Genomic DNA, 19094 nt, shown 5'->3' on the forward strand with positions numbered 1-19094 from the left:
AAGGAAAACTTGAATGACTAGTTGGCTGCATAGTTCAGTGTCAGGAACACACGGAAAAGAAAAGCAAGTAGGTCTTGGTCTTTTCCTTTAAACCATCTGATTTCAATCATGAGATCTTGGCCCTCCCTTCTAACCAAGGCTGCCTACAGGAATATTGAGTCTAAAGTACATTGTGAATGGAATGCTTCCCTCCCCCTCCAAGTGGTAAGTACGCAGACCTGTTGTGTAGATGTGTCTGCTCTGTTCTGTTCTGCTTGGGGAGTGGGCCATGTCCTGACTAATTTTGTATCAACCTGACGCAACCTAGTGACACCTGGAAAGAGGACCATTAACTGCTGAACTTCACAGATCAGACTGGTCAGTGGCCATACCTGTGAGAAATCATCTTGATTTATGATCAATGTAGGAGAGCCTGGCTCACTGTGAGCGGCGCCATTTCCTAGGCAGGTGGTCGTGGGCTGTAGAAGAAAGCAACTTGAGCAGGAGCCAGTGAGCAAAGCCTATAAACAGAATTTCTCCATGGGTGTCTGCCTTGGATACCAACCCTGATTTCCTTCAGCGAGGGACTGTGACCTGGAAGTCACAAATGAAGCTTTTCGTTCCCTACATTGCTTTTGGCCATGCTGATCATCAGAGAAACAAAAATTAAACTACAATGGTCTGATAGGAACAGAAGAAGAATGTGGAGGTAATTAAACCATGCAGGCAATGCTTTTGCATCAGGTTTTACTTGGTTTTGCTTTTCTGCTGTGGTGGCTCATCTTCAAAGCCTTGCTCAGGCTAGCTCTAACCCTGAGCTATGTCTGCAGTCCACCAGATCTTCCTCTAAATTCCTAGAACACACCTCATGAACAACTCAAGCAATATACTGACCCACTGCACTTTTTTAAATGTCTTTTATTAATTGTACATTTTCTTATGAGATAACACACCATTTCGTTCAAGGACATCACTCCTGAATGCCGACATTATTTGTCCCAGCTATGGAAGCATGGTTAGCACATTGATAGAAGTGGCCTGGTTGTTTGGTTTTTGTTTTTGTTTTTTGTTTTTTGCCTTTATCACTGTCTTCTCCATCATTCGAGTCAGTTCGCAGATTGACAAGACACTGAACACAACACACACGGCGTGAAGTTTTACACACACACACACACACACACACACACACACACACACACACACTCACACACACGCAGAGGATAGTTACAGTGTCGGCAGTTCAGACCTTCTTCCTTGGCACCAGTGTGGAACTGAAGAACATCCTGAGGTGGGAAATTAGAGTGGACGCTCCTCCTTAGCACAGGAATTCAAGTTTGACTAACCCTCTCGGTTTCATTTTCCTTTTGAGGAGAGAACAGAGGAGCCGAGAGAGACACCTAATGACAATTGGCCTAGCTTCTCTGCCTTTCTCCTGGTCAAATGCATGGATTCAAAAAAATCACTCAGAGCATATCAAAAACATACTCTTGATATGTTCTTAGATCAGAGATAAAGAGGAAAACGAGGTTACACATTTCACAAGATCTGGTGGTAGGAATTCCACCATACGTATGACCTACACATAAGACTAAGACAAAACCACCTCACCTTTGGCAAGTCATTGTTATTCTCGGCTTCATGGCTGACAGAAGCCAGTCACTAGGCTATTACACAACCCTCGTCACCGATAGCTGCAGTGAAAGATGGATTTCTTCAGAATGGAACCAAGGCTATTTGGCTATTCCAAATGTCACAAACACACATTGCGTATTTAAGGCTACATCACCCTTCAACTGGGTATATTCCTGGGGCTTTCATTAACATCTATTATACACCAACATCCATGTTTATTTCTACTTCAATTCCTGCACATGAGCTATTTATTGCCTTGATCTTAGGATTTCTGAGATAATATTGCCACTTATATCAAGCTGTTACATTAAAACAAAGAAGCAAAACAAACAAAAAAAAAAAACAACCCACATGTACAACTTCGACAATAAGAAAGCTAAACTAACATAAAAGTATGTTAGGCCTCCTCAGACAAGAGGGAAAAGAATAGTGGGCTGTCCGACAAAATGGGTGTTTGGAGAATACAATCCCCAGGCTTGATAGAGGTTATTACTTGATATTCCTAACTTTCCTTTTACCATGCAGTGATGAGGAATGTTTCTGGTGTGGAAAAAGGTCAGCTCCACCTGTTTCCATATAGGAAAACCCAAGGTGAAGTCTATGCCCACAGCTCCTTTGCTTTTGTAGATCACAAGTGAGATCCTGGGGTCAGAACTTAACTTTTCCACTTACCTCAAAGGCATGGAAACATTCCATGAGGTCCTTCCTGCAAAAAAATTCTTAATGAATTTTACATTCTGCAGTGCAGCCTGCCTCATTTGTAAAGAAAGAGATCCTGGAGCCCAGAAAGAGAAAGATGATTCTAACCCAGGATGGTCAGCAGCACAGTTCATATGGCAGGAAAAGAAGAAGGCGTCTCTAAGGGGATCCACAACACAGCCTCATTCTTCTAGTCTAAAACTCTCCACACACTAAATTTGAGGCCTGGAATTAGGGGTTTTGAAGTATGGATGGGCATGTTTCTATTATCTCCTTCCATAATATCTTGGGAACAAAGAAACAGCCATCCACGTGAACTGTATTGTTGTATCAAGTCCTCTATGCTTTGGCCCAAGAGCTTCCTCTAGAATACACTTGGTTTGCAAATGAAACTGGTGTGTAACATCGGAAAAGAAACAATCATATTTACACATAAAATGTGTCTCTCATAAAACTCCTAGGAGGTAAACAATGGTATTGGTAAATGTTACTTAAGAGAATTGATTGCCCAAACCAGATGCTCGTTTTTAAAAGTCCAAATGGAAGTTCCAGAAGAATAAAGGTTAGAAAAGGACTCTTTATCTCTCTACAGAGGTACTTGCACACCCATGCTTGTTGTTGCTGTAATCACAATAGTAAGGATATGGAATCATTCCATATCTCCATCAACAAATGAACAGATAACGAGATGCAGTATACATACAAATGGAATTTGGGTCAGCCACAATGAAAAATAAAATTTATAGAAGGATAGATGGAACTCACATGTATTAAGTGAGACAACCTAGGCACAGAAAGACAACTATCTCATGTCCTCTGACTAGAAATGGGCACATGAGAAGACCAAAAAAAAAAAAAAGAGGCTTTGAGGAAGAGCAGTGGAGGATAGGGTGAGAGAAAAAAAGTAATAAGAAAGTAGAAAGGAAGATACTGGGGGAGAAGTGTTTAAGTAAGGATGGGGAACACCAAGATAGGAGAAGAGGAGGGAACATAAGTGAGGTTCAACAAAAATACAGCACCTTTCAAAATGCCACAAGCTACTCTATGAGCTAGCTAAAAGTTCTCCGGGTTTGTTTGCTTGCTTTCTTGTTTTTTGGTAAGAGCTTAGAATGGTGGGCTCATTGCTTCACAACTGTTCTACCTCAAGACCCAGCTATACCACTCTTGGGCATATAGCCAAAAGATGCTCTACCGTACCACAAGGACACTTGCTCAACTATGTTCACAGCAGCTTTATTTGTAGTAGCCAGAAGCTGAAAACAACCAAGATGTCCCTCACCTGACGAATAGATACAGAAAACATGGTTCATTTACACAATGGAATACTACTCAGCTATTAAAAACAAGGACATCATGAAATTTGCAGGCAAATGGATGGAACTAGAAATGATCATCCTGAGCGAGGTAACCCAGATCCAAAAAGACATGCATGGTATGGTATGTACTGTTATAAGTGGATGTTAGCTGTAAAGTATAGGATAATCATACCATAATCCACAGACCCAAAGAAGCTAAGAAATGAGGAGGGCCCAAGGGAGGAGGCTTGAATCTCACTTAGAAATAAATAGACATCTGAAGTAGATGGAGGGAGGGAATTTGGTGGGAGATGGGGTGAGGAAGGGCACAGGGGTGGGAGAACAGGGTGGGAGAGGATTGGGAAAGAGAACGGAAATTGGTAGGAGGTATCTCTGGGACAGGGGAGGCTCCCAGGAGTCTGTGGGTGTGACTCTAGCTAAGACTCCTAGGGGCAGAGGATATGGAGCCTGAAGTCGCCACCTCCTGTAACGAGATGGGAATTCCAGTGAAGGGAGAGGGACAGCAACCCACCCATAAAACCTTCGACCCAAAATTTGTCCTGCCTACAAGAAGTGTAGTGATAAAGATGGAGCAGAGATTCAGGGAATGGCCAACCAGTGACTGGCCCAACTTGAAGCCCACCCCATGGGAGAGAGTGAACCCCTGACACTATTAATGATCCTCAGTTATGCTTGCAGACAGAAGCCGGGCATAACGGTCTTTTAAGAGGCCTCTTCCAGGAGCTGATGGAAACGGACACAGAGACCCACAGCCAAACAATAGGGAGGATTCTGGGAGTCTTACAGAAGAGTGGGAGGAAAGAGTGAGGAAGCTGGAAGGGTCAAGGACACCACAAGAAGACCTATGGAGGAAACTAACCTGACCCATGGAAGCTCACAGAGACTGAACTGCTGACCAAAGAGCACGCATGGGCTAGACGTAGGCCTCCTACACATATGTAGCAGATGTGCAACTTGGTGGGTCCCCTAGCAATCAGAGTAGGGGCTGTCTCTGTTGCCTGCCTTTGGATCCCTTTCCCCTAGCTGGGCTGCCTTGTCTGGCCTCAGTGGGAGAGGATGAGCTTTGCCCTGTTGTGTCTTGATATGCCAGGGTAGTTGGTACCCTTCTTCTCTGAGGAGAAGAGGAAGGGTGGGGGAAGGGTAGGACTGGGACAAGAGGGGCTGAGATCAAGCTTAAAGTAATTAATTTAAAAAACAAAAGGACTTAAAATGTTGGGGCTCATTATTTTACAGCTTTACAGTTACTGACTTTTGATATGTAAAACCACCCACGCTTAGTCTGGTATTAAACCAGACTAGGCCATCTATGACATTCCAAGGGAGATTAACAAGAATTGCATTAATACACACACACACACCCACACACACACACACACACACACACATATACAAATGGTTGGTGTCCCTGTGAAAGCCTCGGTCTACGGGTGACATAGATAGTTGTTTCACACATTCAAGAACAAGTTAGTGACATGTCCTTGCTCACCATCCCACAGAGGTTTCCTTGCGATGTAAAACCCTCAACCTCAGAAGCAGACAAGTACAGACTACAGGAAACCATGGAGTCTGTCAAGATTACTGTCCACAAAAGCAAACCTCTACTCACACTCACAACTCTAAGAAAGAAAGTTGGTGCAATCTCCAAAGTCCTAACTACAAACTCCCAAGAAAAAAGGACCCACTTGCCAAGTTCATATGAAAATGTCCATGGTCACAAATTTCTGAGAGTCCCAAGAGCAGGCTACAGATATGTAAATTATTTTAAAGACTGGCTTTTTTTTTTAAATGTGTATGTGATGTGTATGTATAATGTAATGTGTAGTTGCATGAGTTACATGCACCAATTGCATGCAGGTGCCTGAGGAAACCCGAAGAGAGAATCAGATTCCCTGGAACTGGGGTTAGAAGCAGTTGTGTGCTTTGCCCTGTGGGTGCTAGGAACCTGAAGCACTCTTACCACTGAGCCATCTCTCCAGACCCTGAAATATGTAAATTCTACCAGCACATTCACATTAAGATACAAGTGAAACAAAATCTCTACAAGAAAGTCCTTGAGCTTGATTTCTGCCTCTTAGTAAACTAGATCCTCCTCATTTTTAATAGGAAGATGTTTCCATGGGAATTTTGTCTGAAAAGTACAGTTTGGGTCATGAACTGCAAAGATAAACCCCATCTAACGCTCTGTCTCCAGAGAACCTGCCTTGGGAGGATGATATTTGCATAGCTGTCAACAGCAAAGCCTCAGGAAAAGGTCGCCTCTGGATTTGGTGGTGGGATACTTCCCCCGGGGAAGATCACCATGTTCCGCAGATTCTGCAATTCAGGTTTTGTTTTCCCAGGTGAAATAAAAACATTCTTTTAGGTAGACTACCTGATCAAACATTTCAATAGGCCCTCTTAAGGAGTCTCTATATGTCATTCTCGGTGTGATTTGAGATGTAGGTAATGTAGATATTCTGTATGTAGTAAAGATACTATAGCTTGAAAACGTGTTCTGTTCCAGAAGCAGATAAAGGAAACAGCAGAGGTCTCTGGGTGACAGTTATCTTAGAGCAAAGAACTCACAACAGCAGACAATTTCTGCGTACACAGGAACCCAACAGGCTCTGGGGGTTCAGAAATTCACCAGGGGTGGAAACCTGAGAGAAATCACAGCAGAAAGGTGGCATTTTGCACAGGTCTCTTGAATCAGCAACATACTAATGGGTAAATAAAGAGGAGTGCCCTGCCCAAATTCCGAGGCAAATCTCAAAAAGGTCAGCGTCCTCTAAGCCCGCCAGAGAACAGGACTTTCAAACCTACACTACCCCAGATTACTTTGGGGAGAAACAAACAAGCAAAGAAGTAAATGAATGAGGTGGACACATTTCTGAAAATGTAGGACTGGAGGTGTAGCCCAACGGGTAGAGTGATTGTCTAAGATGCATATAGCCCTGGTTCAATCCTCAGCACCTCAGGTGTGATGGTGGACACCTATAATCCCAGCACTTGGGAGATGGAGGCAATAGGTTTGTAAGTTCAAGGTCATCCTCAACTACATAGCAAGTTTGAGGTCAGAGTGGGATACATAAGATCCTGTCTCAAAAAACACCAAAAAAAAATAAAATAGGATAGAGAAATGGCTTAGTGGTTAAGAGCACTTACTGATCTCCCAGAGGGCCTGAGTTTGGTTCCCAGCACCCACATTAAACAACTCATATATTCCTGTAACTCCAGACCCAGGGGATCCAACCCACATGTATGCATACACACAGAGACACAAATTTAAAGTAAAATAAAAGAATCATATCTGCCTTCTACTTGTAATGAAAACTTTGGTCTCACAAGTCCGCTACAGTTCTGGGAACACAGAAACAAAACAGTTAGTGTCTGAGTTTGTGACTTTCCTTGCATGGACATTCTACTGCAGAGCAAAAGCAAATGCAAAGAAGCTAAGAGCCAAGGATACAGTTAATATCTAAGAGTGTACTTCTTCCAAATTAAACTAAGTCATGATGTCAATTGCAGAATAATGAAAAGGGAATCATTTAACCTGCAGAGAATTGTTCCATCAGCTTCTGGAACAATAAATACTTACTAGAGAAATGAACGGAAAACACAGTTCTAAAATCTCTCCACTTTTTCTGATTTTATTTTTCTATATCCATCTTCCTAATGGGCCTCATTAGCTAAGCCAAATACGAAGTTGAAATCTCCATGCATATAATTAATTAGAATTTTGTGTTCAATGGTCTAAGACGGGCATTGGCGAACTGTGCCCTGTGAGCTAAATACAACCCATGGGTTGGTTTTATAAGGTTTAATTATAACACAGGCGCAAGGTTCATTCACTTAGGCATTGTTTTGTGGCATTTTCAGATTTCAACAGAAGAGCTAAGAAGATAGTACAGCAACCGCAAAAATCCCATGAAACAGAAAACTAAAAAATATGTACTACCTGGCCCTTTATAGACATTTTTCCAACTTCATCAAGAATGATAGGGTCCACATTCTACATTGTTGACTGGTCTCAATTCTACAGCAGTCTATTGATCCATGAGGCCCATAAACTTCCATCCCTGCCCAACAAAGAAAGGCTTGCAAAATGATGGTTCATTCATGACATACATTGCCCTAGAGAAAAGGGTCTAGTTTTCAACATATTTCCAAGAGAGTTATAATTTAACCAATTAAGGCCATTAAAAAAAAAAAAAAAAACAAAACTGCCAGGCAATGACAGCAAACATCTTTAATTCCAGCACTCAGGAGACAGAAGCAGGTGGATCTCTATGGGAGCAAAGCCAGCCTGATCTACAGAGTGAGTTTCAGGACAGCCAGGGCTACACATAGAAACCCTGTCTCAAACAAAAGAAAAAGAAGAAAGGAAGGAAGAAGGAAGGAAGGAAGGAAGGAAGGAAGGAAGGAAGGAAGGAAGGAAGGAAGGAAAAGGAAAAGGAAAGAAAACCAAAGACTATCTATAGAGGTCCCAGGAAAGAGGACCATGACATCCCCAGAATGAAACAGAATGAAATGTCGTGTCCAATCACCTTGTTTGGTAACTGTTTCTTCAGAGATTCATTCTGGCATTTTTTTTTTTTTTTTTTGCCCCAATGACCTGATTGAAAAGTGGTCCTTCCTTTTAAAAAGTTAAAATTAAAAAAAAAAAAAAAGTCCATGAAGATGACATTTATCCAAGTGTCATTTCTGACAAAATCCCAGCATGGTGTGATAGCAATTCTCTTCACTTCACTAGCAAGAACATCAACTCTGATGAACTGTGTGAATACACAAATCTTATTATTTTCAAGGTCAGAGAAAGTAACAACTCTCCCCACTCCCCCCAAAAAAAAACATTAATAGGAATTAAGAACTAGATATCTGTTGCACTTTTAGGACAAAAATCATGTTCTTCCTTAACAGTCTTGGAAAAGATTCCTCTGAGCAGAGGTAGCGAAACCTCGTGGTTAGTTAAAACATTTGGGGGTTAAACCAGGGCATCTTAGCCAGTCTCTACCTCCTTTGTGGTTAGATAAGAGACTAGATCTTATGTGTTCATGATATGTATATGTGCTGTGTATTGCACATACGTGCTGTGGGTGCGTGCAAATGTGAAGGGGGGGTGCACATGTTCGTGAGGATGCAGAGATTAAAGGTCGGTGTGAGGGGCCTCGCTTCAACCTCTCCCCAACTTTGGTTTGTTTTGGGGGGTTTTTTTGTTTTTGTTTTTTGTTTTTTTGTTTTTTGTTTTTTTTTTTCAGCAAGATCCTTCTCTGAACCTGAAGCTAACAGATTTGGCTAGACTGGCTGACCAACGAGTTTCAGGGATCTGCCTGGGTGCCCGCCTCTTCTTCACCCTGCCCCCGCACCGGGGTAACAGGCACAAGCTACCACATCTGGCTTTTACGTGAATACCTGGGATCTGAACTCAAGGCCCCATGCTGGCTCAGCAGACATTTCACCTACTGAGCCACCTCCCCAGCTCCATCTGTTTCATTCCTACACCATGGCATCTGGCAGCACACAACCGACAAACATCAAAGAATGGTTTCAACCTTTAATTCAGGCAAAACCAAACTACCAACAACATAGATCATGAAACAGTACAGGGGCCTCATACTGTGACCAAGAACTCAGCTTTACAACTCAACTGGCCAAAGACTGAGCAAATTTCAGCATTGCATGTGCCCAGTGTCCACAAGCCTTGTGTGAAATAACCCAGGCATGGCAATATATTATGAATTTCCAGGAGAAATACTGACATCTGAGTGATATTCAGAAGAGTACTGTGAAGCAGCTTGGGCCTAAATGTTTGATATGCTGAAGTATTCAATGCCTTGGAGTATAGCATCAAATGGAAGAAAAAGGAGTTACTGAGACAATCCACCACTGCACCGCAAATATAAGGAAGCTTTGGAATGGCATGTGCAAATTCTTGTTAGCTTTAGAAGATGGGCAAGGACTAGAAACAATCTATTTTGACTACCGTACATACTCTCCTCCATTTCAGGGGAGCATTGATCAGCACCCTCAACTCTGCTGTGTACTGGGAACACATGACCCTCCCCCCCCTTCTTCTTTAATGTACTAAATCCAAGGCTCTACCTATATCAATTATTTCCAAGTTTCTAGGGCCAGGACTTTGGCACTCACGCAGGCTCCTTAATGGTTCCAAAGCGCATCAGGTTTGAACCAGCTGTTCTTTGCACTGTGGTGTTTTACAGGTTCCTGCTCAGGGCTCACAGGCCAGACCACAGAGGCACATAGTACAAAACGTGTTCTTTGTTAGACGTGTTTCAAAGCAGGCAACTGAGGACGAACAATCAGATCCAGAGCAAAGAGATGATTTACCTCAGGAGTTTCGCTAGACGTTGCAAGACGGCTCCAAGATGGCCCCCCAGGCTTTCCCCACATTCCTTCCCATTCTTATAAGATGAGTAAACAGAGCAGGAAGGCATATGTGAGTTCTCTCTATGTCAAAGAGGGAAACTTTTAGATGCAGAACGGTGGGTGGGAAATTGAACGGACACGATCACGAGGATAATACCACTTTTCTGGTGAGAAATGAATAAAACAGATGTGTCTTTAGAGGAGATGAAGCCATGCTTAATCAAGCAGGAATGGGGTGAGCATTTGGGGGTATGGAGAGTGTGCCACGCGGAGCACACTTGTGAAGGTCAGAGGACGGCCTCAGTTATCTGTCCTTGGGTGCATTTAAATTGTTTCTGGAGACAGTCTCTCACTGGCCTGGGATTCCAGCACGTCAGTCGGCCAGGCTAAGTGATTCGTAGGCTTCCCCAGACTGTCCTGCCTCAGCCTGTTATCTCACCATCCTTGAGATCACAGGCCTGTGCCACATTGCCTTTGGGCACTTTGGGTGTGGGTTCCAGGGGGCTGAATGCACAGCCTCACACTTGAGAGGCAAGTGCTTTGCTGACAGCCCTCCTCAGCCCTGCCAATGGGTATCCCTTCAAACAGAAAATGAAGGAGATGTTGAAGTGTCAGACACAGTCTAAGCCAGCGTCCTGTGCAAGAGAGTCCTGAGGATGCAAATAACGCAGTAAAAACTGAAATGTTTGTGCTTCAAAATCTAGAGGGGATAGAAAGAACAATTCCAAGAGGTCAGGGAAGGGGTTAGAAAAGACGTGAGTATTTTTCATTCTTCCATTTTTTATCAACACGCAGTGCCGGTATCCCCATAGTAACTGCCTTGTTTTAAAACTGTCCCAAAGCAACTGTTCCTGATCTCGGTATTCTAATAGTAACTGCCTTGTATTAATCCTGCACCAAAGCAACTGTTCCTCACTATTTAGCAAAAGTCTATCGTTTCCCCGACACTCATAAAATGTCTCAATTCTAGAGAACCACATAAGCTTAAACTGGAGAACTCATGGCATCTTTAATCACAAGAATTAAAGATTCTTCACACAACAGGCCCTTCATCACAACAGGCAAGAAACTTGACAGTGGAGCTAGCTACTTCCATGACGCTGTAGAAATATGTGGCGTGGCCTGAGCCTGTGACAACTTGGTAGTCTTTTCCGAGGCAGGATTCCACGTTAAAATTTCACTTCATCGAAAGACTGCTGCCTTTTATCTTCTCCTATCTCAACCCTTCTCATAATAAGTCTTCTTCCTCGAGCATGAGAACAGACAAGCAAAGCAGGACAGTTCATGAACTACGAAGGCGGGCCTCGGGGCAGATCCATTGAGGAGGCACGAGGGCTGAAAGCGCCATTTCTCTTCTCTCTGTGAGTTCCTGTATCCTGTCATGACTGACAGGTGTCCTTCTAACTAACATAAGTGTTCCTGGAAGCCACTTGGTAGGACTTGGTTTAACAGGCGTACACACACACACACACACACACACACACATATACAAACACATACACAGAGAAAAGCGTAAGTAAATATAAAAAGCACATCACTTTTCATTGTTTTCATTTTCCACTAAAACTATTCCACAAATTTGAAGAGAACCATTGTTGTTGTTGTTTTTTAACTCTTTGAGTCATAATACAAGTGACTTTCATGTTTTCCAAAGTTGGAAGGTGGGGGGGGGCGGTAGGATCAAGATACTTTGACATTTCATTCGGAAGATGCTAGTGATTACCCAAGATCGAGTTGAAGGTCAGGAGCAGCAGCTGGGAGAGCTGCAGGCCATGCCCCCGGGAAGAGCCCCTTCCACTGAGATTTTTATAATATTCTTACAATGCATATTAAATAACTTTCTCTGGACCACAGACATGATTGAACTTAAAAAATAAAAGCCCTATAAATACTGCCAAGTGAGCCTTGTCTCTGTATCTCCCTTCTTGCATAAAATGGAATATTTCCAACCAAGCACTGAAACATAAATATTAAAATAATAAATGGGATACACTACAAATCTACTTTACAATTTCATCACTACTGTAGCACCTTGTTACCAGGGCCAATGCATTCATTTTGTGAAGAACACGAGAAATCTGAGAAGCTTGAGGACTTGTCTGATTAAATATTTAATCACCTTTTCAAGTCCTAAGCCTTTATCATATTTAATCCATCTAGAAAGTTCATTCTATACTAGAGATTCCAAGGCCCCCTTTGGAAAGGGAAAAGAAAAAAAAAATAGAAAGAGAAAACTCTCAAAAAGGCAGGGTTCAATGATCTCAAGATGACTTTCTGTTGGCGCTGTAGTGAACTCACTTAACCCTGTAAACCCACCAATCCACAGTAGAGTCAACCAGTTAAGTCCATGATTTTTTAGTCCCCAAGTATCAGTTTTACAAAAGATGCCACGTCTGTTGCTTTGGATTCATGTAGGGTGAAAAATGGATGTTGCTGGGAAAGAAAAGAAAAATACATGACATTAATACTTGATATTGATAATGTACAAAATTAGCAAATTGATCTATTTGTTTAATAAATGGGTTAATATCTCTATCGAGGCAAACTGGATTTTTCAAATCTTTTGTGACAATCAAGCACACATCTGTCGATGGGCATATTTCATATCTCTTTGTTGCCTCCCATTTTGGTACTCTAAGTTTTCAATACAAAGAGTCTATTAGTTTAAATAACATATGCCAAGTATGCTACATAACACCATCTATACAGAAACACAAAGATTGGAATCTAAGACCATCTCTACAAAATAATTTTACACATATGCAATAGTAAAATAATTAAAACTTCATAGATACAGGTTCTTCCACTTCATGGGACTAGGAGCAGGGTGAGAGAACAAGATACCAATGTTGCTGAACAGTAAATGAGCAAAGGTGGCATTCCGTGCCCTTGACATTGGAAAACTGGTTTGAACTAAAACGGCTAAGGCCATTTTCTAAGGCCACAACCACAGCTAGAGTTACACTACATCTGTCCTAAAGAGTTTGATCTATTCACAGAATAACACAGACTGTCAGACTACTGGTGTGTTCAAAGAAAATTCAACTCAGAGATTAAAGACTGAAAAGAAGAAAATAAACTTTGTGTATAGGTTGTATTAAGTCAGCTTAAACAGAGAAAAGTACAAGGTCAAGTCTTACGCTTTGTGGAGAAAAGGTGAGGCGTGATGCAAGAGCCCACATATTTTAATGGCAGTCAAATGACCAAGCCATCTTTCTGAGTAACACAACATGGGTTCTAAGTGTTAGACTACAGAGCCTTCAGTCTCCAGTTAGAGAGAGAGACATTAGCCCATGTTCCTCGGCTCTTCCAGTGGGAACAGAAACCAAACAAAACCTCAGAAGGACAACTCCTTCAGGTCCCCGCACCACACACCTCTCTACCTCACCTACCACGCCCAGGTCTCTGGCTGCCTGGTGGCACTACTCTCAGTGGCTAGTTCGAATGGCTCCACGTGAGTGTTTCTCATGCAGACATGAGATGACTCACTGTTTCCCTGATGAGGGGTTCAGTTTGCAACCTACCAGTAGGCTTTCTAATTATACTTGTTTGAAACCTGACAGTAGAGGGCTGGATGAGTCAGCTTTGTGGGGAACTGAATGCCCACCCATGCAAGTTTTAGGAAACAATGCAAAGGGGAAGGAACAAAGAAATAAAAACCCCAAAGAAAGTGGGTGGTCACTGTTGAGCACTGTGACTCAGACCATGGAAAGATCTTCTGTTTTTGCCCATTAGAGGATATTGGTTGAGTGCTGGCTCTGAACCTTATACCCGAAGTGAAGTTTGATTCAGGGCCCTTCATTCTCAATTCCTCCATCTGCCAAACAGTGATACCCGTTTCCATTACTGACCGCTTACACGGCACACTTACCAAGGTTTTGTTTTTGTTGTTTTATTTTAACCATCATACTTACTAACTTCCCCACATCCTCTTGACATTTGGGGATCTTTCAATGTGCTTAAAAAGCTTTTTTACTATCAAAACAGGACATGCCTGAGCTCAGATTGTCTGGATGAAAAAGTCCAATGCCTACCAGGCCCACCTTGACTCTTATTCTGCTGTTACTAGCTCAGCACATGGAGTTCTAGCCCATGAATGAGTTAAATAATATGATCTGAAATCTTTAATTAAAAACCAATTCTTTAGGTATCTTTCGGTTTATCCCAGATTAAGAAAATACTGTGAGGGTCAAAGGGCAAGGGACGAGAAAGCAAGCAGTCAAGCCAATCAACATGGAAGGTGTCACTAGCCTTGTGTGGGGTATTGAGGTTGAGGGTGTTGAGAACTCAATTCCATCAAGCAATTAATGGAGTAAAAAAAATAGAAAGAATAGCAGTGTGGAGGTAGGCAAATGGGGTCCCACAAATAATCAGGGTACAGCTCCAGTTCAAGTTTCTCCCCCCCAAAAAGTGCTAAGCCTGAAGAGGGAGGACTCTGTACCACTTAAGATTCCTACGGTGTCAAAAAAAGAAGCATGGAGATTCACGGACATGCTACCAGGAAGCAGAGAGGCAAGTCACAATCACTAATAGGCCTCCAAAACATCCCACATATACACCTCAGCCTCCAAGACTGTGGATTCAGCTACCCTTGTCTCACACTGCAATTCAAATCTAGAACTTTCTTGGATATTTGAAGATTTGAAGAATGTCTGAAAATCCCTTCACTGGGAAATCACCTAAACAACCTGGTTACTATTTCTTATGGTAAATATCTAAAGGCAGGAGTCATCAAACTAGAATTCACAGTTCAAAACTAACCCTTGTCTGTGGTGGTTTGAATGAGAAATGAGAAATACCTCTCATAGGCTCAGATGTTTGAATAATTGGTCCCAAGATGGTGGCGCTGTTTGGATATGTTTGGGAGGTATGACCTTGCTAGAGGAAGTGTGTCAGTGGGAACACCTTGGAGGTTTGAAAGACTCATGCCCTTAGCAGTTGGTTGTCTCTGCTTCCTTCGTGAAGTTCAAGATGGGAGCCTTCAGGGTACCACTCCTGCCACCACGCCTGTGCTCCACAAGGGCTCTAAGCAAGGGCTCTAAGCTTCTGGAACTATACGGCCAAATAAATCCTTCTTTCTCTAGGTTGACTTGGTCATAGTGTTTTACCACAGAAATAAAAAAGTTACTAATATAGTTGTCTGACTCTTAAATAAAGTTTTATTGGAACACAGCCATGTGCTTTTTTGTTGTTGTTGTTTTCCTATATATAATATGGCTATTTTCAGCTTAGTTCATTTAATAGCAATTACATACCTCATTAACCGAAAATACTATCTAGACCTTTATCAAAAAAAAAAAAAAAAAAAGTTGGTTAATATCTGCTGTAGAAGAAAACTGCTAGCTGGGTGGTAATGGCACACACCTTTGATCCCAGCACTCAGGAGGCAGAGGCAGGCAGATCTCTGTGAGTTCAAGGCCAGCCTGGTCTACAGAGACAGTTGAAGACAGCCAAGGCTACACAGAGAAACCTTGTCTCAAAAAAACAAAAAGAGAAGGAGGAAGAGGAGGAGGAGGATGATGAACACTACAAAGCAGAAGCTTGAGAAAATATGCAAATCAGATAGGCTGGAGGAATGTATAGCTCTCAATCTGAGTTAGGGTGAAAAGTATTGGGGATTCTGTAAGAAGTATATGTTTGGGTTGGAGCCTTGATAACAATATTCCTTTATTTGGAAAAAAAAATGGTCTTTTTTTTTTCTCTTCCTACCTCTTCACAAATTCCTAAAATTAAAACAATAGCCTACGAGCACGTGTTGCCCAGTGCTGAAGTCGGAGTTCCGACTCAGAGTTTCCATTTAAAAACCTCAATTCCACAGGAAAGCAGGGAATAGTTACAGTCTTAAAAGGCATGTCCATTTCCAGGACCACAAAGACTAATGCCTTAAAGGGGGGAGGGCTGCCCACACAATCTTTCAACATTAATAGACATGCCAAAACCCCCCTTCAGTGTTAGCTAGATTGTAGCGGGAAGGCACATGTCAACACCAGATGCCAAAGTATAGGAAACTTGTTTTTCTTTTCCTCAAATGTTTTCTGATGAAATTTTTGATAAGAAGCTACTTAGGTTTGTTTTTTTTTTAAGGGGGGGGGTTCTGCATTGTAAATAGCTGAACTACAGAGAAAATGTTCTTGTATTAGAAATTAGTGATAAAAAAGAGAGTTCGGATTCCAAGTCCCACAGGATCCTACACATTTCATGTGAAATTATCAGTGAACAAAAGCGGTTGCTGCCAATGCTGATGACCTGAGATCAATCCCCAGGAGCCATACAGTGGAAGGGAAGAACTGACTCTTGTCCTCTCCTCTCTACAAGTGCCCTTCAACACCTGTATAACCACAAATATACAAACACATGCACGTAAAATAGATAAAATATTTTAAAGAATGAATAACAGTGAGGAGGAGGCCTTGACTCTGTCTTGTGTCCAATTCCTGGAAATCAACTATATCACAATGGATCAACTCTTCCTAAATGGTTGCTCATTCATCATAGTTGTGGCAGCTTCAGAAGCTGCAAGTTTGGTAACATACACCAAAGTGTTCACACTCACCATAAGCTCTGGATACGTGGGCCGTTCTTTGGAATTTTTCTTCAAGCTTAAAGGGAAAAAAAAATAACTGCATTAGAAATCTATACACCATTTTTCACTGTTAGGATTTTAGAACCAGTGTAAAACTGATCATAACTAACTTTAATGCAAAGAAAACAGGTCTCCTCTCTTGACTTCTAGTGTAAATTATAAACTCTTACAGATTGTGTTTTAAACCACATTGGACTTGTTTTAACATGTGTGTGTGTGTGTGTGTGTGTGTGTGTGTGTGTGTAGCATGTGGTGTGGAGAGAGACAGAGAAGAGAGAGGAGAGAGAGACAGAGAGACACACAGAGAGATTCCTTCACTATGTCACGGATAACATTCACTCTAATTTTCACACCTATAGCCATTTCAAAACCTGTATGTACTTTCCTTCGGGATAGCTTTTCATCCCACCTCCTGGAAAAGAAATGAGCAAATGTTCCTTGCAGGACAGCTAGTACTCTTCACTGCCTTCAGCTGCACGGCCTCCCCTGTTTGTGGTTCCCTTTCATATATAATTTGCTTTTATATGTCCCTACCCAAACCTGCCTGAGACAGAACCCACAAACCTATGTTTTGCTAAGGCCCTGCTACTCATTCACTGTGTCTTAGTGGATAAAAAAGGAAAGCACATTCAGTCAGCAAATTAGCAATTATTCTTAGAAATAATTTTGTGGTCATGCACTACTGCCTAGTGGTCACTCGGTTCTCTGAATACCCAGACAGTTAATAACAGTTGATACCACAGGCAATCCTCATAAAACTGCAACATGAAAGAGACCCACCCGGCACCCTTGTCCTCAACCCACCCCTATTCTCTTTCCACCCCTGGGTCTAAAATGGAAAAAGAAAAGAAAGAGTTTACTTGGTGTTGGCGTTCCAGGTTATAGAAAGGAGAAAAGGATGGCCTTGAAAACTGTAATGTGCAAAACAATCTACAGCTTCCTGAGGCCACCAGGCCATGAAATCATTCGTGAATGAAAAGAAAGTTGTCAATAAAGCTAAAGACCGATAAGGTGACAGGCTATTAGCTTCCTGGCCTTTGAGCAAATGAGATCTTGCACATGTGACAGGAGTTCCGCCACACCCACAGAAGCTAATCATCATACATGATGCAAAGTGCAAAACCCAAAACTGTGGGAGAGTGATGTCATTGGGAGACTTCGAACAACAGTTTTAAGCAAAATGAAATTTTCTTTAAAAATTAAAAGGAGAGAAAGCCTTTGAACCAAAACAACTTAAAAGCAGCCAACCAGTTTATTCCAGGCAATGCTGTGGGTAGAAGCCAGGGAACCTGAGACAGGCTACAGGTAGAGGTGAGGACAGACGTTTCAGCCTGGAAGTGCCAAGGCTGTTGCTAAGCATCCTTCAATGTGCAAGCCTGACTGATTTCCACAACAAAGAGAATCCAGTTTAAAATGCCATTGGTACAGACCTCAGAGTTATTGTGTGTTACTGGGTGGACCTTTTTCTATTAAATTTCCTATACCATTCTCTAAAATGGAGTTCCAGTGTAAGAATCATGTCCAGGTGGTTCATAGGATATTTGATTATGTTCTCATCATGACTACCTCCTACCTCTCTCTTCTGTCTTCCTAGAAACAAAAGGTTGTCTTACTTCCAAGTATTAGTTCATCTAGGAAATAAGCACAGAAGAAATATTCTCTGAGGACATTGTTGCCTTCCTTGTTCATAGATCCGATTTTTTTTTAATTACACAGAAGTTCTAAATATCCAGCTAGTGTTCAAAGCCAATCGAAACCTAGACATTCTTCACCAATGGTTAAACACTTAAACTTAGGAAGATGGTTCAACTGGGAAGGATACTTGCTGCCAAAACTGGAAATTCTGAGTTTGACTCTTGGTGCCCACAGAACAGGAGAGAAAAGACTCCCACAAGTTACCCTCTGACTTCCATATATGCCCCATGACAGCACACAAAAGAAAGAGAGGGAGGGGGAGAGAGAGACAGGGAAGGAGGGAGGAAAGAAGGGAGGAGAGGGAGGGAGGGAAGGAATAAAAATGTTTAAAATATATCAAATCTAAAATACTCTTATGGCCCACCTTCCCATGACTAACTTTTTACTCAGTAGCGGAACTAAGGAAATGATTAGCCAAGAAAAATATATTGCTCTTGAAATGTTGAAATAATGCATTCTTGTAACAACCAATGATTTCTGTGGCAGCTCTGGTGTTTGGGCCCCTAATTACTGTGTAATAGAATAATTTCCTCTTCTCAGTTGGCCCAAAGGCTTTAAAAGTTCCTCTTTTTTGTTGTCCTCATTGTGACATGGAAGAGAGAATCCAGGAGCTTGCAGAGACTAGGCAAGCACTCTCCCTACAGGCTACATCCTCAACCCTAGGCTTCGAAGCTTTAACTAAAAGCAACCTTGAAACAGGACATTTTTTTCTTCCAGAATGGTTTGCAGAACTTTCTCACTTATTTTAATCTATACTTTTTTAAAGTGGGGAAAGTCACACTAGTTGATTGGTGAGAAAGTGCTCAGGATTCTTCAAACCTCAG

At 42.0% G+C, this 19094-nt stretch overlaps 1 protein-coding gene across 4 annotated transcripts in view; it reads right to left on the reverse strand.

The window, feature by feature from the left end:
* Nucleotides 1-8786: 8786 nt before the first annotated feature.
* Nucleotides 8787-19094, reverse strand: part of Map2k6 (mitogen-activated protein kinase kinase 6) — a 117800-nt gene continuing 107492 nt past the window's right edge. For all 4 annotated transcript variants that reach the window (XM_060386470.1, XM_060386469.1, XM_060386472.1 and 1 more), the window contains exons 11-12: nucleotides 16546-16591; nucleotides 8787-12425 (exon numbers count right to left, since the gene is read on the reverse strand). In XM_060386470.1, the coding sequence (XP_060242453.1) occupies nucleotides 12348-12425; nucleotides 16546-16591 (124 nt within the window). In that variant the 3' untranslated portion in view covers nucleotides 8787-12347. The remainder of the gene's footprint in view (nucleotides 12426-16545; nucleotides 16592-19094) is intronic.

This window comes from Meriones unguiculatus, chromosome 7, assembly GCF_030254825.1.
Source record: "Meriones unguiculatus strain TT.TT164.6M chromosome 7, Bangor_MerUng_6.1, whole genome shotgun sequence".
Lineage (NCBI taxonomy): Eukaryota > Metazoa > Chordata > Mammalia > Rodentia > Muridae > Meriones > Meriones unguiculatus.